This window comes from Cnephaeus nilssonii, assembly GCF_951640355.1.
Source record: "Cnephaeus nilssonii genome assembly, chromosome: 21".
Lineage (NCBI taxonomy): Eukaryota > Metazoa > Chordata > Mammalia > Chiroptera > Vespertilionidae > Cnephaeus > Cnephaeus nilssonii.
In genome coordinates this window covers 3,719,040-3,743,947 of record NC_137092.1, presented here as the reverse complement: position 1 = coordinate 3,743,947, position 24,908 = coordinate 3,719,040, and the positions used below count along the sequence as shown (strand labels likewise).

The following is a 24,908-nucleotide window of genomic DNA, read 5'->3' as shown; positions in this document are numbered from 1 at the left end:
TAGTCAGACGTGAGCAGAGCAAGGACCATGGGCCAGGTACAGAAACTTCTGCCCTGGGTGCCCAGCAAGGGGCAAAACTGGGAACACAAGAACTGCCCCCCTCCCCAGGGTAACCTGTCCTCCCCTAGAGCGGCGGTCGCCAACCTTTCGGACCTCACGGACCACCAGTGGTCCGCAGACCACCGGTTGGCGGCCGCTGCCCTAGAGTGTGGCTGCCCACGTGGTTAGGACAGCCTGACTTTTCATATCGCTGGCCATGCGGTTTAGACCCCTGCCCTCTCCTCCCTAGAGATAACAGCTCGTCCTCAGTTGTGTTTCAGCTCCAGGCTCAGAAAAGCAGCAAAACCAGACAAGTGATGCAGTGGCTGCCCCAAAACAGCTACACTAATGACCCCGCCCTGGTGCCGACCAGTCAGAGACCATGCCCTGGAAGAGCTCACCTGCAAAGCTGATGAATATTCTATTAGACCCTCCTCTGAGACCTCCCCTAAGGGTTCCACCTGCAAGAGGGAGAGACTCTCAGGACAAAGGAGCAAGCCTTCCCCCGTTCCTTGAACCACAGGCACGTATCCCCTAATCTCCAAGGGACCCCACGAGGCTTGCAACCAGGGGAGCAATGGGCAGCGGCAGCTCGTCCCGGGCTCACCCCCTGACCCCATGTCCAAGGCCCCCTTTTCTGACTGCCCAGGGAGCCACAGCAGCCCCGCCTGGGCTCTCCGTTGCGTCTGAGCCCTTCCCTGTTGCACTCTCCTAAGTATATTTTGCTGCCATCGTGGGCCCAGGACCCTTCGGCTCAGTGCTGTGGAGCCCTTCCCTTTCAATGGCCCCGTCCCCAAACCCTTTTTCCTTAAACAAATTCAGTTTTCCTTTATTCACAGGCTGAGGTGGCTATTCAGCCTGGCCGGCTTTAACCTTTCAGTAATACGTTTAGAAGATTGCAGAGTGAGGGTTAGCCTCTTATTTTTTGTTTCTTCAAATTTTTACTCTGCACAGAATTAATTCCCCCGTTAGCACTTGATCTCATTCGCACCCACAGAATGTTTTCTTGTTCCTACTCAGTGCTCCTTCCCTCGGGGGAATTAGACGCTCCTGTCCTGTTGAGTTGGGGAGTGTCCATGTGATTGGCTTTGGCAGTGAAATGCAAGCAGGAGGAATATGTTGGACTTTGAGGCCTCTTTGTTAAATCTTGTGTCAAAAGGGAGTTTTGTGGCCAACTGGGAAGTGGCTAAGACAGTGATGGCGAACCTATGACACGCGTGTCAGCACTGACATGCGTAGCCATTTCTGATGACACGCGGCCGCTGAGGTTTATTAAATACAATTATATATAACAATTATACATTTATGTTATTTAAACTATAAATATCGCGAAATAATGTTTTTTCCTCAAAGTGACACACTACCCAAGTTATACTCAGTTTTTTGGCGAAGTTTGACACACCAAGCTCAAAAGGTTGCCCATCACTGGGCTAAGATGAAGGGTCAGTGCCCTTGTTGATCGACGATGAGCATAATAAGACATACGTCGTGGTTACTATAAGCCACTGAGGATTTGTAGTTTTTGTAACTAACCTATTCTTTTCTGATACAACCATTAAGTTCCCTAACGCTCTTTGATTCAAAAGACAGTCTATGTGACATTTGCTTTCTCTTGGGATGTAGGAAGTCAAGGGTCTGCATTTCTAGGAAGATGTCCATTTCATCTAGGTATCTAATCTGTTGGTGTAGAACACTTCATAGTACTCTCTATAATTCTTTTTCATTTCTGTAGACTGTGCAGCAATGTCCCCACTTTCATTTCTGACTTCAGTAATTTGGGTCTTTTTCTCTTTGTCCATCTAGCTAAAGGTTTGTTAATTTTGTTGTTTCTTTCAGTCAACTTTTCGTTTGATTGATTTGTCTCTATTCTTTCTCTGTTTCATTGATCTCTACTCTGATCTTTATCGTTTCTTTTCTTCTAAGATTGTTTCGTTACGTCTTCATTTTCTAGTTCCTTAAGTTGCAAATTAGGTTACTGACTTGAGGTCTTCATTATTTGTAAGTAATTATAACTGTCAATTCTCCCCTTAGCACCACTATCAATTCATCCTACCATTTGGTACATTTTGTTTTTGTTTTCAGTTAAATATTTTCTAATTTCCCACGTGATTTCCTCTTTGATACATTGATTGTTCAAGAATGCATCCATTTCAATAGGAATGTGAATTTTCCGGCTTCCCTTGTTATTGAATTCTAACACAATCTCATTGAAAATTCTTTGAATACATTAAAAATACTTTGAATAATTAGTAGCTTGATATATAGTCTGTCCTGGAAAATATCCCATGTGTACTTGACAAGAACATGTATGGTGGTATTGTTGGGTAGGGTGTTATGCGCATGTCTGTTAGATCTAGTTGATTTATGATGTTAAGTCCCCTATTCCCTTCCTTATTTTCTCACTAGAGGCCCAGTGCATGATTGAATCATGCACGTGTAGGGTGCCCTACATGCTTTCCCTTTCGATCACAGGGGAGCTGGGTGCCTGTCCGCTGGTGCACCAGGCACCGGAGGCTTCTGAAAGGCCTGGTGCCTGAGCGGAAAGGCATCCAGCTCCCATGCTTTTGTTTTTGACTGTGGGGAGCTGGGTGCCTGTCCGCTGGTGCACCAGGCCTTTCAGAAGCCTCCGGCGCAGCGGAGGCTTCTGAAAGGCCTGCTGCCTGAGCGGACAGGCACTCAGCTCCCCCGCTTTTGATGGTCCGCGCGGCGGGATGTCAGCTCGCTGCCCCAGAGGCCCCTTCTGTGCCGCAGCACAGCCATGGCGCAGACGCTGAGCTCGTGCCGCTGCTGGCGACGCAGCTCAGTGTCCCGCCGGCCCAATCAGCTACCCCGGCCACCCCGAGTCCCGCCCCCCCATGCCTCCTGGCCAATCGTGGGCATAGTGAAGGTACGGTCAATTTGCATATTTGTCTATTATTAGGTAGGATTTTATCCCTTATGAGTGGGTACTGATGTTTCCGACTATTATTGTAGAAATATCTATTTCTCCCTTCAATTTTGTTCATTTTGGCTTCATACATTTTGATGGTCTGTTATAAGTTGTGTAAATGTTTATAATTGTTACATCCATTTGCTCTATTGAAACTTTTATTAATACCTATTGTCTTTTCTCTTGCAATCTTTTTTATTTAAAGTCTATTTTGTCTGTATAGCCACCCTGCTTTCTTTGCTTACTACTTGCATGTAACTTTTTTTTTTTCTATCCTTTCACTTTAAATCTATTTTTATTTTTGGATCTAAGAGTCTTGTAGACAGCATATAGTTTGACCATGTGTTTTTACTGCGTTTCCTAATATCTGTGTTTAAATAGAAGAGCAATTAATTTACACTTAAAACTTACTGAAAAGGAGGGACTTACTTTTTTCATTTTGCTTGTTTTCTATATGCATGATAGCTTTTTGGTCTCTCATTTCCCAATGTAGTGTCTTATGTTTAGTTGTGTGTGTGGTGTTTTTTTGTAGTGAAGTATTTTAATTACTTTCTCAGTTCCTTTTGTGTATATTCGGTAGCTGTTTTCTTTGTAGGTACCAGGGGGTTCACATCCTTAAACGGTCACACTGTATTTGGAATCTATGCCAGCTGCACTTCAGCAACATAGCAGAACGGCCATTACAGGTCTCTTCCCACTTCCTTTCATTGCTGAAGTCCCCAAACTACACCTTTATACGTTATGTGCCCCACACATATTTGAAATGCATTAGTCTCTTAAATTATGTGCAAAATGTGTGGAGTTACAAACCAGTTACAATACTAACTTATGGGCTATTTTTTTTTTTAATGTATGCCTCTTAAATAATGTGGAAAACAACTGTAGTTATAAACCACTGTTACAGTAATCCTAGCTCTTGTTATTGCCCATTATTTCCTTTATTGTGATCTGAATTTCTCCAGATGGCTTTGAGCTCCTGTCTCGTGTCCATTCATTTCACGCTGCCAGAGTCCCTTAAGCATTTCTTCCAGTGCAGGTTTGTTTATTTGGGAATGTCTTATTTCTCTCTGAATTTTGAAGAAGTTTTGCCACGTATAGGGTTCCTTGATGGTTTTTTCTTTTAGCACTTTGAATATATTAATTAGTCTACTGGCTTCGGATCAAGGTTTCAGATGAGAAATTTACTGGTAATTTTATTGAGAATCCCTTATATGTGACAATTCACTTATCTTGCTTGCTGCTTTCAAGATTCTGTCTTTTATAAAATTTAATTATAATGTGTGTCAGTGTGGGTTTCTGAATTCATCTACTTGAAATTTGTTGAGCTCCTTGATGTTTATATGCATGACTTTCATCAGATTTGAGAAGTTTTCAGCCTTTATTTCTTCAAGTACTCTCTGTCCCTTTCTCTCTCCCTCAGGGACTCCTATAGAGCAGAGCTTTAAAATGAGTCTTAAAATTAGGTAATCTAAGTCATCCAGTTTGTTTTTCTCAAAATTGTGCTAGTTATTCTAGTTCGTTCATTTTCCAAATAAATCTCAGTTTGGCAACATCAACAAAATAGAATTTTTGAATGGGAAAGAATAAATTTTTAGTCAACATTTTAACAATCATGAGTCTACATACATACTAGAGGCCTGGTGCATGGATTCGTGTGCAGGGGTGGGGGGATCCCTCTGCCTGGCCTGCACCCTCTTGCAATCTGGGACCCCTCAGGGCTCAAGTAGCAGGCGGCCAGGGAGAAGCCTGAGCCTGGGCCGGGCACCGCGCCACTTGTGTTCATCCCAGCCTGCTGGGCCTGCTGCCGCTGCTCAGTAGCGCTGCTGTGGAGGCGGGAGAGGCTCCTGCTGCAGCAGCTGTACTCGCAGCTGTGAGCCCGGCTTCTGGCTGAGCAGCGCTCCCCCTGTGGGAGCACACTGACCACCAGGGGGCAGCTCCTGTGTTGAGCGTCTGCCCCCTGGTGGTCAGTGCACATCATAGCAACTGGTCGAACAGTCTTTCTAGTCGTTCTGTTCTAATGGTCACTTAGGCTTTTATTTATGTGTGTGTGTGTGTGTGTGTGTGTATATATATATATATATATTTTTTTTAATTGATTTCAGAGAGGAAGGGAAAGGGAGAGATAGAAACATCAATGATGAGAATCATTGATTGGCTGCCTTCTGCATGCCCCACAATGGGGATCGAGCCCACAATTGGGGCATGTGCTCTGACCTGGAATTGAACCACGTTTATACATAGATTAACACACTGGCTGGGCAATAATTATGAGTCTTTTGACACATGTATACATTATCTCCACTTATTTTTCATTTTTAAAAATTTTCATTGAGTTTAGAGATAGGATGGGACAGGGGAGGGAAAGAGAAAAGAAACATCAATTTATTGTTCCACTTATTTATACATTCATTGGTTGATTCTTGTATGTGCCCTGACTGGGGTTCAAACCCATAACCTTGGCAAATCAGGACAATGCTCTAACCACTGGAGCTACCCGGCCAGGACTAAGTTTTCATTTTTTATTATCAACTAGAGGCCCAGTGCATGAAATTTGTGCACGGGTAGGGTCCCTAGTGGCTGCTGGCCAGGGCTTCCCTTCAATCCACACCGCCCTCTGGTGGTCAGCGCATGTCAAAGCGAGCGAGCGAACTCCTGAGGGGACACTTTGCATATTTGGCTTTTATATATATAGATAAAGGATTGTGCAAGCCACCTACTTCTTGAATAAGCTTTGGTAGTTTTTCACTTTCAAGAAATTGGTCCATATCATTGAAGTTGTCAAATTTATAAAAACAAATTTGTTCAAATTCCAGTATTATATTCGTACAATTTGGAGGGGGGCAGGGGGTTTCTCTTATTTTTCTTTGGCTAGAACTAGTTTTGTTTACAATGATATTTTCTGTTTACAAAGTATTGGTTTGTGCTTATTACTGTTATTCCTTTTCCTGCTTGCTCTGGGTTTAATTTATTCACTTTCTAGTTCCTTAAAGTCGAATGTACATCATCAATCTGTTGTTTTTATCCTTTTCTAACATAAGCAAATTCCCTTTAAAAACTTCTTTAGCTGTACCTCACCAATTTTTGCTATATTTTCATTCATTCAAATTCAATTATTTTCTAATTTCCCTTAAGAATGCTGATTTGCTCTATTTGTTATTTAGCAATGTGTTATTTAATATCCAGGAAATTTGAAGTTTTCCTTTTTCCTGTTACTTGCTATCTGGTTTAATCTGGCTGAGGTCAAAGGACACACTTTGTATGATGTTACTGTTTAACGGCACAGAACCACATGTCTTCCAAACTATTCGCCATTGTTTCGTTCTCCGGTGAGGGAGGAAGAAAAATCTTCCTTTTATCACAGGACAGATACACACACAGTTTACAGGCAGACATACAGTGTGCTGTGATTTTAAAATTTCGTGTAGGTTCATTAAAAAAGTCTAAAAATGCTCCTTTGGGAGGGACAGTAATTTTAAAAAATAGCTGAGAAACTGGTTTAGAGGTATGCCACTATTTTGTTTTATTTTCATTTTAGTTGTGATATATTTGTCATACAGAAAGATGTAATTAAAAAAAAAAAGACTCCGTGCCCCAAGACCCAGGTTTAATAAATGTTAACATTTTGCCAAGATATTCTTCAAACATCCTTTTTAAAGAAAAATAGAATACATACAGCGCTGCCCACTCCAACTTCATTCTCCTTTCATCTTTTTCTTCCACAGTGAGGCAGTCAGTGCCTCCATAAATACGTAATGCTGTTCTCTGTATCTATTTTTGTCTAAGCTCTGAAAAGTTTCAGGTAATAAAATAATCTGTGGCTCAAACTTTCTTCTGTATTCTGGGATTTTCAAGGACCCTGGTATATTAACTACTGGTAAGTGTAGATGCAATCTCCATTTCGATGTTTATATATTATCCTAGATGTTCTAAGTCTTGTTTGACCTCCTACCTTCCCCCTGGCCTTAGAGCTCAGCTTGTTTGGTGCAGGCCTCTCCTCCTGGCACTTTCTCCATGCTGCTGAGTCTCAGTTGTGTATTTGAGATCCTCCCGCGTGGCCCCCCCCCTGCCCCCCAGCTCTCTTTGTGACTGCTGTGCCTCTATACAGCTTGCTTCCACAAATGTCAGTTGCTTAAGTTCTTGGGTGGGAACTCTATTCCTCCTAAGAGGCATCAGCTCTATCTCTTACGTGCCTAACACACCGGTCTGCTCTCATGTCTACTGAACAATCCTACTGAGGTCACTATTTTTGTTGTATATGCATGAGTTAGGGAAATTAAATGGAACAAACAAAATGTCTTAACTTACAGTTGGAGTTTACTTAAAAACTCCATTACTCACAGAGGGACGTATTTTCTTATGGGATGGTAAACATCAAATAATTACAACATCTAAGCACTCAGCACAGCATCTGGTGAATGTTAGGCGCGCATCAGCTATTGATTCTGTTCCCTTACTCCCTCTGAAAGCCTTAGTATCTCTTCATATTGATTTTGAAGGAGTCTTATTTGCACAGTAAATACTTTCTGATTCACCTAAAACAGCAACCTGAATGCTGTGCCTTCTGTCTGATGACTGACTTACCAGGATCACACTGACAGTTCATGTTACTAACAGGAGGCAGACTCCTTAAAGGGAACAAACACTGAGGTATCTCACTGCTTCACACTCATCCGAGCCCTTGTAGAAGGAAAACAAATGTTTGGTAATCAGAGTTTACATATCAGATATTGTTATTGTTGTGTTTGTTCTGACTGCTCCACCAGCCAGCCGTTCCCTGCCTCCCCCTCTCCTCATGCCTCCCTACTCCCTGAAACAACAGTATTGAAATGAGACCAATCAATAACCCTACAGTAGCCTCTAAGTCAGGGGTCCTCAAACTTTTTAAACAGGGGGCCAGTTCACTGTCCCTCAGACCGTTGGAGGGCCAGACTATAGTTTAAAAAAAAAACTATGAACAAATTCCTATGCACACTGCTAAGTCAGCTGCTAAGCAGGACAGGCAGCGGCGGCAAAAACACCCGGCGGGCCAGATTAATGTCCTCGACGGGCCGCATGTGGCCCGCGGGCCGTAGTTTGAGGACCCCTGCTCTAAGTGTTAATGTGCAAGGAAGAGTCACACGTCTCTCACTCTTAAGTCAAAGCTAAGGAGGAGTAAGCTTAGTGAGGAAGGCATGTCCACAGCCAAGACGGCCACAGGCTAGGCCTCCAGCACCAGACAGCTGAGTTGTGGAAGCAAAGGAAAAGTTCTTGAAGGGAATGAGAAGTGTTACTCCATTGAGCACACAATGACAAGAAAGCAGAACTGTCTCATTGTTGATAGGGAGGAAACTTTAACGGTCTGTGATAAACCTACCACAACCTAATTAAGCCAAAGCCTAATCCAGAGCCAGGCCCCAGCTCTCGTCAGTTCTAAGGTGGGGAAAGTGAGGAAGCGCAGGAGCAAGTCTGGAGCTGGTGGAGGCTGGGTCACGCGCTTTAAGGAAAGACGGCGTCTCCACAACACAAAAGGGCGGGTGACCCGCGGGTGCCGATGCAGAAGCTGCAGGAAGTCGGCCAGGGAGCTAGCCAAGGTGATGGAGGTGGCCACACTCGACGACAGGCTTCAGTGTAGGTAACAGTGACACTGGACAGGAGATGCCACTGGACTTTCATAGCGGGACAGGAGAGGTCAATGCCTGGCTTCAGCGCTTCAAAGGACAGGCTGACTCTCTCGTTAGGGGCTAATGCAGCTGTGGCTTTCAGTTGAAGCCAGTGCACATTCACCATTCTGAAAGCCCTGCGGCATTTAAGGACTATGCTAAATCTACTCTGCCGGGCTCTAAAAACGGAACAGCACATCTGTTTACAACATGGCTTACTAAACACTGTAAGCCTACTGTTGAGGCCTACTGCTCAGTAGAAAAGATTACTTTCAAAATATTATTGCTCATTAATAATCAAGGTAAGACCCTCCACCAGCAAATAAAAAAAGATAACTCACTGTAGGCTCAGACTATGGTAGCATTTTTTTTTCAGCAATAAAGTATTAGTAAATTAAGGTATGTGTATTGGGGTTTTTAGACAAAATGCTATCGGATATTTAATAGGCTACAGTATAAACATAACTGTTACAGGTACTGGACAATCAAAAAATTGTGACTCGCTTTATTGTGGTGATCTCGAACCAAACTGTAATATCTGTAAGATATGTCTGTATATGAAAGTTTTCCTACTTACCTACAGCTGAAACTAATTTCACCAAGGGAAGGGAATTTTATATGGGAAACATTTGTACCTTTTGAATGATATTCTAACAGATTATGGCGGCACAAAAATCAAAGACTAAACAAATTCCCTAAACTGGAAACACACGCGCACGCGCATACACACACACACACACACAACTCATAGCCAGACAAACAAAACTCCTATTAAAGAAAATTTTGCAAGTAAGTGCACTGGTATGCAGGTAGGAATTAAAAAGGGACATTATTTGTAATATTAAAATACAATTTAATTTAATATTGTAAAACCACCATCATACTTTCCTAGCTATGTAAAACATTAAAATTAAGATTATTTTAGTGAAAAAAATAATTTATTATATAGAAAGCTGATTAAAATGCACATAATGTATGTCCAATAAACTAATTTAAGTGCAAATACACTTAATTTTTAAATATACTTTAAAAGCTGTTACGCACAGTTCCATAGCCCAGATGGTCAATTTCTTCTCAAAGGTGCAAAACCCAGGAAAGACATGGAATTCAAAAGGAACCTAAAATACCATAAAAATTCATTGAAAGCAGTAATGAGTATAAAGCAGTTCATTAGTTTAAAAATAAATAAAAGGTAAAATATTTATACTTAGAAAATTAGTGAATCATGTCAGTACAACATTTTGTCTAAAAAACAGCTTATAAAGAAACTAATTTATAACATTAAAAAATAAAACATTTAACTCCCTATTGGGGGAAAAAAAGCAATTTCAATATCTATAATTTTTTGCACTCTTAGGATGATAGTGATTACTAACAGATGTTTGAATTGTTTTCAGAGGACTAAGAATAGCAGGATTTGCAAGAAGGAAATGTACAGGCACCAACCAACCTTTATTTTCCTACCTAGAAAGGTAGATGGGTAGGTGACATTAGGTAGCTAACCATTTTAATCTCACAAATTCATATCCACACTGGTCAGTCCTTATAACTATACTAAGGGAAGGAACCTTTCAAATTAGATTATTCATCGATTCCCAGAGATTTGATTTATTAGTTCTAGGACCCAGTTCAGGAATTTCAGTCTAAAAATCCTTCCTAGGTGGTTCTCAACTTTGGTTACATATTAGAGTCAAAACTTAGGGAGGTCTGAAAAATCCCAGAATCTATGTTGCATACCCGATCGATAAGTCAAAACTCTGGGGGAGGAACCCAGGCATCAGTAGATTTTTTTAGTGTTTTTTGTTTTTGTTTTTTAATCAATACATTAAAAGTTTCCCAGGTTATTTCAGTGTGCAATCAAGTCTGAGACTCAGTTCTGGGTAATCCTGGTCATGAGCTAGTCTGGAAACCACTGTTCTGACATATCCACGGGACTATTTCTCTCCACTTAATGTGCTACCCTGAGTCAACATTCTGTCTTCCACCTCTGTTACACTTTTCTTCTTGCTTTCGTTTTGTTTGGTTTAGAAAAAGAAAGAGGAAAAAGATATTCCTACTTGCTGTCTGTCTCAAAGGAAATTTCAACAACACTTCAAATGTGAGGTCTGCTACTCTTATTTGGAATTTAAATAGGAATCTAGTTATGCTATTTTTTACCTAGCTAATATATTTTAATATTTGAATTCTTAAAATAAAAGAAAAAAACATTTCCTCATCCAAATTTTACAACACATTATACAGAATACCTAAACTAAATCTATATATAAAAAGGCCTAAGCGACTGGCCAACTGGCCAGTAGCTATGATGCACACTGTCTACCAGGGGGCAGACACTCAATGCAGGAGCTGCTGAGCTGCAGTCACATGGCAGCAGCAGTTCTCGGGTGACGCACCCGGAACCAGAGAGGAAGGAGCCCAGTTCAGGGGTGCATCACCCAAGAACCACCCTCTTGCAATCCAGGACCCCTTGGGGGATGTTGGAGAGTCGGTTTTGGCCTGATTCCTGCAGGTTAGGCTGAGGGACCCCGCCAGTGCACGAATCCATGCACCGGGCCTTTAGTATGTCAGAAAACAGAACACATGTTACTGAATTTGATCTAGAAATTACATAAATGAAGAAAAAGGGCTAAATTCTGTATTAAAGTAAATACGTACATTCTACAAGTAAATAAATTGACCTGATTCACTAACTTTCCCTGAAAAAATTACGTAACCTAAAGGAAAGTCTAGAAAATTTAGCAGCACATCTAAACAAACCCATAAAAGATTGGTTCAATCAACACTGATATTTAGAAATATTTCTTTTGAGTTGCAAAAAAGTATTGCTTATTCTGGACCCATGGGCGGGAGGGACAAAACATCTCTAAGGAAAACAAAAACAAAAGCACTGCCCCCAAAAGGATACGAGAAAGGATACACTGCATGACAGCATTACAGCGGTATTTACGCAGGAATGCTTCTAAAGAAGAACAGCGGGTTGCAGTTTAATTTCTTCTCACTTTCCACATGTTTACATAGAAATGATTTTTGAAAACACACACTAAATGTTGTTTCCTGTTAACTGTTCCACTAAGGCATTTGCAGGACTTCTGACTATGGATGTTTTAAAACAAAATTCAAATATTTAAGGTTTCTCATAAAAGGAATAAACATGAAGCAAAATTTTCTCTAAGTTAAATAACTTTTTCAGCTTAACACCAGTAATTTTGACCCATTTACTTCATGTTCTTCCAGTATACAAAGGCAGAAATATTTTAAATAAAAGTAAAAAAGGATATATTTCCATTCATTTTTCTTTCATCAATGTAACACAACTTTAAAGTTGGAAATATAATTCTACCATTTTTAATAATAAAATTACTTGAATGTGCATTAGAATTACATATTTGAAAGACAAAAGATTTCATTCCACAAAAGACACGTATGTATTTCTCTTAAGTGTTCAATTAGTAATTAGTAATGCAAAAGCTCAGGCCCACCAAGGATGATTGATTTGTCCTGGCTTGGCCCACACACCCCGTCACAGAAAAACTGGGGGGCAGGTGGGGGAGGAGAGCTGGTTTCTTGGTTTCCCAAGGTTCCCACCCCAGACCTCCTGAACAGAAACTCTGGCAATCTGACACACACTCCCCTTACAAAACCCATTTTCCAAATATAACTTTTATATACAAACAGGCTTTATTCTGTAGTTATAATGTTGAAGTTGATTGTGAATTAACTGCACAGTGAGACAGAGACAGAGATGGAGAGATGGCTGCATGGCCCTGACTGAGGGCTTTCACTGAGTTACTGCTCTGCCAGCTCCGAGGCAGACAGGTGTGGTGGGCGGGGAACGACAGAGCCCGCCTCCGTAAGAGTTTAGGTGGCAGAATCTCAAAGTCTTCTCCTTCATTCATTCCTGCCCACACTTACCTTTACCGATTCTTATCACTTCCTTCTTCCTTCCTTAGAATCTTGTTTTGGTCTAGCAGATCGAGCGAATTGCTAATATTTAAAATTAAGGTTTCCTTTACAAACATGGAAGCAATCTTTTCTAATTATCAGGAACTTTCTAATTCAGGGTAGAAGTACAGTTTTTGAATTTATCTTTTATATTTATTTTTATACTCTCAGACATTTGTTAAATACTTTTTATCTACCTGCTGTCCATGATTTGGGGGAGAAGTAAAAAATGTACCTTTCTCTCCAGTCAGTATCTTCCACACCTAGACCTTCATCTAACCCGCTGATTAATAACTTGCAAACTACATTCACTAAAAGCAGGGTGATTAATCAATGGTATATTTTGTTTATTAAAATTCTTAAATGCAAATAAGAATTACAATACGATAAAATATAAGATAAAACTACAATGAACTGTATCTCTTTAATGACCCTAAAGGAATTTCGGGGGACTGCAGGCGCAGGCTCAGCGTGCACACGCACTGTTGGGCTGTGTAAGAGAAAGGTTTAGACTTGGCTATGTCTTCATACCCTCACGCTGCTGCTGAGGTTCCTTCATTTCCGATGTTCATCTAAACAACACTCATCTCTCTCAGCTAAGTACGTCTGTGATCGAGTACCTCCAGGTAGAATGTCAGTTGTTAAGTCTTCTAAAAGTTGATAAAAATTAGTTTCAACTATACTCTTCTCCTAAAAACTCGAGTTTGGAACAGACAGACTAAAAGGATACAACCACCATAGGCTTTCCGAAAAGAACGTATCCGTTGGCTTCCTTCAAGGCCTTTGCTGCTGCTTTTTCGTTTGGGAGCCCAATGAAGGCCTGTCCTTTCATGCGGCCCTCCCTCATCAGGCGGATGTCAAACCTGGAGGTCAGAAGAACGAGCGGGCGTGAGTCGAAGAACGTCAAACCACGTTGACCAGATGAATGGGAATGTTGCCATTTCAGAGCGAAAAAACTATACAACCTCATTAGCACATCAATTCCTCGCTTTCTAGAACTGTATTTTGTAGTCAGTTCTAAAATTGATTCTATGAGTAGACAATAGAAGTTTGAGGGTGCGCTTACACATGTTTTTTAGCTATCTGAAATCTATTTATGTGATTTAAAAAATACCTTACTAGCAACTATGCAGCACATTTCTTAAGTTATGTCATATCTCTATTTTTTAAAAATCCCACGCAACCAATTCAATACTATTACCCAAGAGACAAAACACAACTATCTGACCAAGAACGGAAGGGCTGATCATAACCCCAGAAAAGAACAGGGTTTCAGAGCAGGAAGAGATGCTACTAATCACCACTTCACAGGGATGCCCACGGAGACAGTGCTTTCGTCACTGTCGTTTTACTGAGCTCAAGTCAGAGACCGAAAGACGAAACACATGTGTTATTCCACGTGTAGAATTCCACTCTTTCATAGTGTATTTTTTTTAACATTTTGGACACAAAGCTATATTGGAGACTCCTTAGAAAAAGCAGATTATAACTTATAACTGAAGTACTGCTTGCCATTTAGAGAGTCTATAGGACTAGGAAAATCATATAAAGCATGAAAAAATGCAGTGATATTTTACAATTCACATGACTAAGTCCCATGGGGAACAATTATTAATCTGTCGTTTTGTCGTGTACATCTTTCTCCATATAGAATTATTTTCCCCATGAAACTCTAAATGCAAGCAATCCTGGAAATAGAAGAAAAGAATGTATACACACATTTGTACATACATATCGATACACATAAAATATTTGTTTCTGTTTCTTACTATCATGATTTAAAGGCAGAAACAAGAAAAAGACCAGCAAGAAAACCTTTTGATATTCTAATAAGAGGAGGCATCGGGGACTAATGCATATACTGGAGAATTTTAAGACCTGTGCATACCCATCTAAAAAGGTACACAAGGCCAGACTAGACTTGGAAACTGCTGGTTGCTCAAGAAGTTTAAAACAAAATTAACTAGTTGAGAATCTCTCTCCTCACCTCTTCTACTTCTAGTTTACATGGCCAACAGTCTTATGGACTTGGGAGCCAACTATTCTGGAATTTCAAAGAATAAAATTCTAACTGCAAACATCGGCTTTTATATCATTTACAAAGCATATCCCTGTTACGCTCTCATAGGAGCCTTGCTCGACTCAGTCCAGTTCAGAGAAGTGACTGCCGGGGAGAGAGAAGCTGTGCCCGACTGCTGTGGGCCACAGGGCGAGGCACCCACAGTGGTTTGCCAGGTGGACTCGGCCCCAGCGGCGCTGGCAGCATCCCTGAGCTCAGAGGAATGCAAAGCCACAGGCCCTGCCTCAGTCCGGAAACCCCGGCTCTGGGGAGGGACCAAGACCCTCGCTGGGTGATTCCTGTGCAGGCGAACCTCTGCTCAGGGACCGAGTATGTGATGAGGCTGTTTCTCTAAAGTACATTTTACTAGAACTCGCCACCAATAGTTTTAGGTCTTGTTTGTAGCTGCTTTCACGCTCCAAAAGCATCCCTGAGCTGCTGCAACGGGACCACGTGGCCTGCACTGAGATGAAACCACCGAATGGTTACGACCTGCCGTTTGCAAAGAAGCCTGCTGACTCCGCTTCTCACTAAGGGACCGGCGCGGGGATGAACCAGGGTTACTTCCTAACCGGCGAAAAGAAAACCCTGAGAATATGACGGCCACTTACATGATCCGTTGTGTTTCTGATGAAAAGTCAACGTATCTTCCAAAAATAAATTTAAGGTCCTAGAATTTCAATAAGGAAAAAAAAAAAAAAAAAACAAGTAAGGAAGTCCAGCCCCCAAAAAATTAATCGTAAAAAATAATCGTAAAATTTACAAATTTTGACCTACCTTTTCTTGAACATGTTTAGCTAAATTCTTTACATAAATCCTACAGTTTGGTTCACCAGGTTCATAACTTCTGAAAACCGAAAGCGTTTCCATTTCTTATTTAAAACAAAACAAGGAAGTAAAGTTAAGATATTTTAGATCAATCTGAAAGCCTCAAAGGGAGCAAGGCTGGTTCCTGCCACGGAATTACCTTCTCTGGAGACCCGGCCCTTCTCCAGCTCCCGCCTGGAGATGCACTCGGACGGCGTCTCGTCCGAGTCTTCCTTACTCTCCTCCGCGACGCTCTGGCTAGGTTTGGGGAAGATCTTTCCAAATCCTACAGTGGACGCATCGCCTTGGGCAGCAGGTAAATCTAAGGGTTAAGGTCAACAGGAGCCATTAAAAACCCCTCCTTTCAAGACGGTCTGTTTTCCACTTTTAATTTTCAAGACGTCTTTGGCACTAAGCCCTTTGGTGTTTTTCTCATTACTTTAGAGCAGGAAGGCAAAGTCTACTTGTCAAGGTTCAGACAGTAAATATTTCAGGGTTTGCAGGACTATGGAAGTGTCTTCATAAGGTACAAAAACTTGTACTAACAGAACTGGCGCCTGCAGGCATCTACTCACAAGGTAGTCACATGGCTGTGTCCTAACCAACACGACGATCATACTAACAAAACCACTGAACATCACACTTAACGAGCAATGAAAAAATAAGTCAGCATAAGAATCCTTCTAGTGCATTTCCAGTGTGAACACCAGTACAAACCAGACTCCAGTGTACCTTGGAGTCCATTACTCGCAACCGGCAATGTGACATTCCCATCGAAGCACCAGTTCTAAGTATATAAAAAGGGTGACAATGGACAGTATCCCACGGTACTGGGGAAGCCCTGACTGCATGTTTTACATATAGTTCACAAATACTAAGACAGAAACGTTACGTATGGAATATAATTCTAACACAAACGCTGACTGAGAAACGTGTTTACATCGCATTTAAAGAACTATGCTAAGTGAAATAAGCCAGTCAGAGAAAGATAAATAACACATGATCTCACTCATTTGTGGAATATAATGAACAACATAACTGATGAACAAAAACAGATCCAAAGTCAGAGAAGCATGGATTAGGCCGTCAAGCCTCAGAGGGAAGGTAGGGAAGGGTAGGGGTAAGGGGGAGAGATCAACCAAAGGACTTGAATGCATGCATATAAGCCTAACCAATGGACACAGACACCAGGGGGGTGAGGGCATAAGTGTGAGGGGGGGGGAGTAATGGGGGGATAAGGACACATACGTAATACCTTAATCAATAAAGAAAAAATAAAATAAAGAGCATTTACTTTAAATTCCTTAAAGAAGGTGAAAGGATTAAAAAAAATACAAAAAGAAATTAACTCATAGACAAACAACAGTAAGGTGATTACCAGAGGGAAACAGAGATGGGGGAGGTAGGAGAGTAAAGGAGGGACAAATGTATGGGAAGAGACTTGACTTGGCACGGTGAACCATATACAGATGATATATTATAGAATTGTGCCCCTGAAACTTAACCAATGGCTCCCCAGTAAATTCAATAAAAAAATAAAGAGTATTCCTTTATACGGAAAAAAAAAACTAGAATGTGCTTACCAGGATTTTGTTCTTCAAAATCATCTTCCTTTTCCAAATCTTTCTTAAATGCAGCGGGCATGTCGGTAGATATATGGAACTCAATCTTTTTATTCCCAACCGGCTGTGGTTGATCGAATACATCCGACGGTGACAGCACCGGGTGTAAACTGCATTCACAAACAATCACAGCGTTACTTGGCAAACACTATTTCGTGTTTACTGTACTTTTAAAAGCTAACACTGACAAAGCACTCAACACTACAGGCATTTCACCAAGTAAAACCTGCATTAACTACTTCCATAAACCCTGACACGTTCTACTGTGAGTCCTATTAAGTTCCTAGTTTAGATAGATTGCATAGTCACTCAGCAAGTGAGAGAGACAGTACGTGAGGACTACTGAAAATGGAGGAAAAGATCATTTTAACAAACGCCTTTCTCAATTTATGAAGTTATGAGCTCAAGGGAAATTGACATAGAAAAGTTCCATGAAATTAAAATCGCAATTAAGAGTAATTTAATCTAAGCCAGGCGTCCTCAAACTACGGCCCACGGGCCACATGCGGGTGTTTGTGCCGTTTTGTTTTTTTACTTCAAAATAAGATATGTGCAGTGTGCATAGGAATTTGTTCATAGTTTTTTTTAAACTATAGTCCGGCCCCCCAATGGTCTGAGGGACAGTGAACTGGCCCCCTGTTTAAAAAGTTTGAGGACCCCTGGTAAGGTATTGAAATCCATAGAACTCCCTTCCAAACAGACATCTCTGCCACAACCGTACTGAAGAAATGTGAGTTCCGCAAGCAGACTAGCGCCTCCAGAACCCTTATTCCATAACCCAAAGCACAACTACCTGTGAGAGACGGGCGCAGGTGTGGTCAGCATGTCCTTTATTTTTCGCCTTTTTCTCACATGGCGCTGTCTTGTTGCTTTTGGTCTTTTGGGCTGAAGATTTGCTAATTCCATTAGTTTGGCCATTCTGCCTTGGGGGAAGGGAAAGGAAAAAATTATTTCCGTACACCAAAAGGTTGTCAGTTTGATTCCTGGCTGGGGCGAGTACAGGAGGCAACTAACTGATCCATGTTTCTCTCTCACATCAATTCTCTCTCTCTCTCTCTCTCTCTCTCTCTCTCTCTCTCTCTCTCTCTCTCTCTCTCTCTCCCCCTCTCCCCCCAACCCCTACCTCTCTCCAAAAAAAAAATAAAAAATCAATAAACATATCCTTGGGTGAGACTTAAAAAAAAATGTATAACTACTATCTATATGCTTGAGGGGTTGGCGCTGGGGATGAACAAATTCTAATGTCCCCAAATTACCAAGAATTACAGTAAAATTCTGAAGAGCAAGAGAATCTCTTCTCAGATGTGTCTCTTCGAATCTAAACAAGTATGATGTGAAGTCACGGACCTCTGTCGGTCTTCCTCATCGCTGCTTTCGTATTCGGACTCTTGACTCGATAAGTCCTCGTCCTCGTCCGGCAAAGGCGGTTCCTCCGGGGGCCGAGGAGACCCAGGGGGCAGAGGGGCGTGTAAGGGCACGTAGTCTTCATACTAAACAACAACAAAACCGATGATGTTTCCAGAACAGATAAACTACTCCATTCGATGCACGATTCCCATCTCTCTGTAGCTCGTGATATTCGGACACACTCCACACACGGAGGGACACCTGCGTGGCCGATGGCTAGCTGAGCAAACACGTGCTGCTTCTTCCTGGGCACCTGGCGTACACCTTTAAGAGTCTCTACTTAAAGGTGTATGCAAAAGTAACCAAGTATTTCCAACTTCCCTGGCAGTTAAGAGTTCACCAGGGAATAATATATAATAATAATAATGTTTTAGCCAACGAAGGGTTGGCATGAAAACCTTCCACCCATGAACTTCTCTTCCTTCGTGCTCGGCAGGCTGCACGACAAGCCCTCACCGACGTGGGAACACGCGCAGTGGGGACAACCGAGGTCTGTTGAATGACTCAGTAGGGCAGAGCATCATGCTGCCCTATTTTTGGAATGAACTTGACATGAGCAAGAAGTAGCTTATATTGCGTCAAGTGACTAAGACTTGAGTTTATTTGTTAACTGCAGTTGGCATAATCTTAATACCCCTGCACTGAGCCAGGCACTGCGGTGGCGGGAAGTTTTTCTATGTAAATGTCAGCACTGAAAATAATTTCTCATTGTGGTTATTTGGAAAAGGACTGTGGCAAAATAACTAGAATCATTCCAGAGCAGACGATGCCTAGTACCTCAATCCCTGACAGATGTGCACGGTAAATTCTAATTAAAATATTAGCAACCTTTCTTCTGCAAGGAAAGCTTTATATGCCACAAAACCGCAGCAGGGGGTGAGATAAGGAAGTCGGCTCCACGTAATTATCCTACAGGGGCACGCTGCTCTGGATCAAAGGGCTAACAGCTCTGCAGGGGGCCGGCCTTCCTTGGCGGCTCTCCCACTCTCCATTCTCCACATGACCCTTATGCTCCTCACAGTGACTCTGTACCTGCTCCTTAGTTCCAGGGCACAGGAGAGGTCAAGGGCCCAGCATCTGGAGCATTTAGTCTCAATAATCCCACCCCTGGAGGAGCAGTTTTGAATCTTGAAAATTCTAAGAGCTGTCTTACCATGGGAGGTCGTGCGGTGATTGGTCCAAAAGGTGTGGGCAAATTCATTTTATTCATAAGATGAAGCACCTTAAAGTGATAAAGCATTCAGAACCGCTTAGTAAAATGGTGTCAGCTCACGTTTTATGTACTTAAAAACTCTGCGATGACTCCACTGATTAATGTGGTGCAGAGGCCGGCAGACCTCTCACCTTCATGACCCCAGGACAGGCCTGGAACAAGGCCCTGGGGTATCTCAGGTCAGCCTTCCTAAATTTTGTCAGCTCTGCAAACGTTATTCTCATTATTACAATACAAAATCTTCTCACATGCTATTTCTCCCTTGATCATTGTAAAATTAGGAAACAGAGAAGTAAAATAACAAAATCAACATTATCTACATTCTGTACTTCAAAAAGTATCCTGTTACTATCAATACTTTCAAACCTTTGCCACGGGGTCAACTACATCTTTTCCTTTAAGAATCTCTACTTAAAGGTGTATGCTACAGTAACCAAGAATTACCAGAAACTGCATTTCCCAAATTATCTTGTGTTTATTAGCATTAATACTAAACATAATGGGCTGCTTATGCCATAGTTTATAAAAGCCTGTTCTTGAATGCAGTAATATTTCATTACCATTTGAAATACACTAAATGTCTGTGACGCAACCCCCCACCCCCAATTCACAAGCTGAATCCTGACCCCCAATGTGAAGGTATTAGGAGGTGGGGGGAAGGGATGGGGCTCTGGGAAGTAAGTAGGTCATATGCCAGGCCATCTGCCACCCGAAGAGGGCCCTCACCAGAACCCAACCTCGCTGGCACCCTCATCTCGAACTTCCAGACGTGAGAAATCATTTTCTGTTGTTTATAAGCCGCCTACTCTGTGGCATAGTTACAGCAGACTGCACTGGTTATGACATCTTTAAGCTACTGCAATATCCATGCCTGTCGGAATTAGTCTAACTAGTACTCTCTGGAAACCTCTGAGAATTGGCATGGAAAATAAAACGTCAAGTTCCTCATGCATTTCCTGTGGGGAACGCTGGTTTCACTCTACGCACCTGGACGTAGAACTTGGGCACACTTGCCAGGGCGTTGACTATGTTTGCGAGGATTGTGCTGGACGGCGGGGGGTACATGTACTTCAGGCAGGAATCCAGAGGAAATGTCAGCCTAGAAAAGACATTTAAAACGCTTATTGTGTTCCCCTGAGTTTCATGTCAAGAACTCATTGTAGATAATCTGGTAACATACAGAACCGATCCAGTAACTCAGTACTCTAGGGTTGCTTGGTGCCTAATAGACCCAAACAAGCACATTTAGGAAGAAAGCTGTCTTCTGGCCACATTACAGGAAAATAAGAATTTTCTTATCAGACCTTATCTTGTGGCTCCGAACATTCTAATGGAACCAAATTCAGTGACCAATTCTTATAGCTCAAAATGTTTAATCAACAGGTTAAAAATAGACATGACAAAATATCCCTTTTGAATAAATTATCTGATTTACAATACACACACACACACACACCCAGAACAACAAAATTAAAACAACAAAATACAAAGAAAAAGCACTCACCCATGGTTTGGTGCAATTCCATTTTCTACAGTCAAACAACCAAGTTCTTTCTTTTCTTTATCATCTTCCACAGGCTCCTCAGCCCTAGGACACACAGAATCAAAGTGGATCTGAACTTTAGAAATAGAGTGAAAAAATACATACAGAGAAAGAAGTTATCTTTTCACACATGGCATTATGAAAACGGTTCCATAATGAATAAAATGTTCAGGTACTGTCCATGATATGCCACATTTCATTTCATCTTCACTGAAACCCTAGCCTAGGAAGACGGTGTGGTAAACCTCACTGAAGATTGAAAACCCCTGAAATTTACCTGGTGTACAACAGCGATGCCCCAATTTCTATAACTGCCTTGCTCCTCTCCCCCAATTTCTAACTTAGAAAACGGGGTTAAGGCCCAAAATTCTGTATGCCAGTCAGGATCCTAGAGGATGCAGCTGGTCCAGGGACTACTAGTCTTCGAGAACCACTGGTGTAAAGCTTATTTGTAAAGGTTATATAACTTACAAAGAGTTATAACTGAAACCAAATACCAGTCTTTGATTGCAAAAGCCATATCTATGCATGACACCCACTGTCTGTAATACAATGTTGGTAACGGAACTCTCTTCCCACATTAATTCCTAATATTAAATCAACTCCTAATGCACGACTAGGAACAAAAATACGTTGTTTTAATGTACTAGATTCAATGAGAGAGATGTATCAATGTGAGGAAAACCCAACTGTCTACGCACCTCTTCTTTTTGTCTATGCCTGCAGAGGGACACGGGGAATGGACTTCATCTTGCTCTTTTGCAAATTCAACAACTAACGTGTGACCCAGAAGTTTCAGCTGGTGGAGTCTTGTCAGTGCCTGCAGGTGGGAGAGAAGAAGAGGAAATTTCATAACTGCACCAACAGTGATTTGTTGGAGACCACCTACCTTTACACACGCCCTTTGTCAATGCTGTTATCACTTCTCTGGCTCTTTCTCACCCATTTCTAATTTCAGGCTGCCCAGCCTTTCTTACTGGCTTCCTGTCACTTAGCAAAATTAAAATCTGGTTAAATCCAGGTCACAGTTAATCTACTGTTCTCAGATCCCAATACCCAGACTTTGGGTAAGATCTGCCAACTGACAGAGTCCAAGGTAGCCTGTGGAGCCAAATCTTGAAATACAAAACCCTTTTGCTTTTTAAAACTATAGTTTATGTGTTATTTTTGAACCAAGACTGCATAATTGTTAACTTTGATAGTAAAGAAAAAGTCCCACCTTTACAGCTGCTTTTTCATTAGGGAAAGTAGCAAACGCTGTATGTTTCTGAAAAAGAATTAAGGTACAAAATTATTTCAAATATAATTTCAGCTTTTAATAAGGAAGTCTGATATTTTACCAGTTATTAGTGATTTGACACATTAATAAAACCTTGGAAAAGAATGAAAAATCACGATCACTTTAACTGATTAAAGCTAACTTCATCACAGTGGTTTTGAATCTTCTCTGGATCAGACTGGAGATGGAAACTATGTAGCCTTTTTTGTTACAGGTATGCACACACACACACACACACATGCACGCACGCGCTCGCTAGACATCTGTCAAATAGTTTAACACATCAAAAGTTTAAAAACTACTACTATACCCAAAGGACTATCCTTAAACTATCCAAAAATATAAAATATCTGCCATTTTATAATACATATAAAGATCTTAAACTTTATACACCCAAATGCAGAGTTTAAAAACGTTCGTAAGAAAGAAAATTCCTTGAGTGCATGTTTCCTTTGGGCTTTATCTTTGTAATAAGGGTTCAAAGGAGGAACTCTATTTTTAAATATAAATTGTGAATATTTTTTATAACAGAAAAGGAACACTAAGTCAAAAGAAAACAAATTATCATGCTAAGAAAGAGTTCTTGCCTAAAGCATTTAAAGTTGCTTGAGTACATTGTAACTTTTGTCTAATCCGATTCAAGATGACTTAAGTGCACTTAAACTGAATCGCATAGAATCTTTGTATCTGCTGGCACACAGCAGGTCCTTGAATAATGAATGTCATTTTGTTCAAAGTCCTCTCCTTACAAGTTGATGAGCTGCCTCAGGAGCTTGATTAACTCTTGTTTCTATCAATCAGCCATGGTAAAACCAGATTCCGTGTATGTCCTTTTGCTTAAAGTTGCAGAACCTAGCAATGACATTGAGGGCTTACTGCACCTGACACTTGGATCAAAACTGGTCTTTTTTCACTGATCCTCAACCCTGGCTGCATGTCAGAACCAATCCCCTAGTCCTAGGGGGACTTGAGCACCAGGGATGACTTTCCCCAGCAGAGACCACCTTGCAGAAACTTAACAGCGCTGTTCCTCTTCCAAGGCAGACAAATCCAGCTAAAACATCGTCAGGTTTAAAAGAAATGAAATAGAAATTCTGTAACTAGTTCACTCCAATTTACTATTGCAGTTTCTCCTCTATGTTCATGGACTGTCTTATTCCTGGCTTATAAACGAACCAATATTTTTTAAGTCCTTCTTCCCTAGTTCCGGGAGTACGGAGACTGGGAGAAGCACCCCCATTTTCCGGGGCGTTTTGGGATCCCCAGGATGGGTACATAACTAAGCCGCGGTCCGTGCATCAGCCTCGCCTTTCCCCCCACCTCCCTTTCCCGCGGCGCTGTCACCGATCCAGGCTTCCACCCATCAGAACGTCGCTGGACCCGCGGGAGATCGGGGTGGCAAAGAGGGGAGCACCACGCCGCGAGCGCATCTCCCCACGCGAGCGCCCTTACCAGTCGCCCCTTATCCGACAGGACGCGCACGGACTGCGCCCCGAAATACTTAAGCAAGTCCTCTTTCTCCTCCGCGGTCAGCTCGGCCGGCAGGTGCCTCACCAGGAGGGTTCGGTCGCCCCGCGGCGGGGACAGCGAAGCGGAGCTCGGGCATCCTCTGGCCGCGGGCAGCGGCTGCTCGGGGGCCGCCATCGGCCCCGGAGAAGGAAGGACCGGGACGCGGAGCGCAGCACCGCAGCAAAACACAAGCTGGGAGCGATGTGTAAGTTTTCCGCCTCGCGCGAAGGATTCTGGTAGCACGGAAATGCCGCGAGAGGTGGTCGCCTTCTCGCGAGACTCTCGCGAGAGTGACACTTTGGAGGGCGGTTCCTGGGACTGGAGGGCGTGGCTCTGCAGTGATTGGAGAGGAACGTGGTTAGAATTCCAGGCGGCCGCGGAAGGTATTAAAAACTAAAACGTGCCTGAGAGAGAGTGAGGATTTAAGAAGTTGTCAAAGAAGGAACAGAGAGGCGATACCTCAACCGAGCTGAGGAAGGAGGAGGGAAGCCCGACAGAAGGAGTCTGTTGCGCATGTGCGGGCGGGGAGCGGGCAGGGCGTGGCGCCTGCGCAGTGGGCCGCCCTGGCGGCGGGATTCCCGCCCCTGCCTGCCGGCGAGGAGGGTGCAGTGTGAGCCTGTGGGTGTGGGTTTACTGTCGGGATAGGATACCTCGGAGACAGCAAGTTCTTTTTGCAACTCAGCGAGGTCCACGCCGGCAGGAGAACTCGGTGTACGGAACCAAGTGTTGAAACACACGTGTTTTGTCTTCTGGGTCGTTGTGCACACAGCAGCCCGGGGGGCGCTCAGGCCAGGGCTCATTTCTTGACTAACTCATGCTTTACTCCTACATTCTCATTGTGCAGCAGTGAAGTAGGATTATCTGCTCTTCCTTGAAGACACTCAGGTGTTCTTGTTTGTGTACACTTGGACATGCGGCAA

At 42.3% G+C, this 24,908-nt stretch overlaps 1 protein-coding gene across 4 annotated transcripts; it reads right to left on the bottom strand.

Annotated features, from left to right (window-relative positions):
- Positions 1–466: 466 nt before the first annotated feature.
- Positions 467–24,199, bottom strand: RNPC3 (RNA binding region (RNP1, RRM) containing 3). 4 transcript variants are annotated; one of them, XR_013812951.1, is made up of 16 exons: positions 23,932–24,199; positions 22,420–22,467; positions 21,902–22,020; positions 21,162–21,245; positions 20,645–20,756; positions 19,598–19,666; positions 18,385–18,527; positions 17,831–17,956; positions 16,999–17,147; positions 15,576–15,737; positions 15,386–15,480; positions 15,220–15,278; positions 13,280–13,412; positions 9,652–12,591; positions 7,550–7,645; positions 467–500 (listed from the first exon to the last, which is right to left on the bottom strand). XR_013812951.1 is itself a non-coding variant. In XM_079761292.1 (15 exons), exons 1-14 carry the CDS (start codon positions 24,121–24,123, stop codon positions 12,535–12,537), a joined length of 1,548 nt encoding a protein of 515 aa, XP_079617418.1. In that variant the 5' UTR covers positions 24,124–24,199; the 3' UTR covers positions 6,361–11,566; positions 12,520–12,534. The 4 variants fall into 4 exon arrangements, 3 of the variants coding, with proteins under 3 accessions (XP_079617418.1, XP_079617419.1, XP_079617417.1); XM_079761292.1 differs by lacking the exon at positions 467–500 and having other exon boundaries at positions 6,361–11,566; positions 12,520–12,591; XM_079761293.1 differs by lacking the exon at positions 467–500 and having other exon boundaries at positions 6,361–9,725; positions 12,520–12,591.
- Between the last annotated feature and the right edge of the window lie 709 nt (positions 24,200–24,908).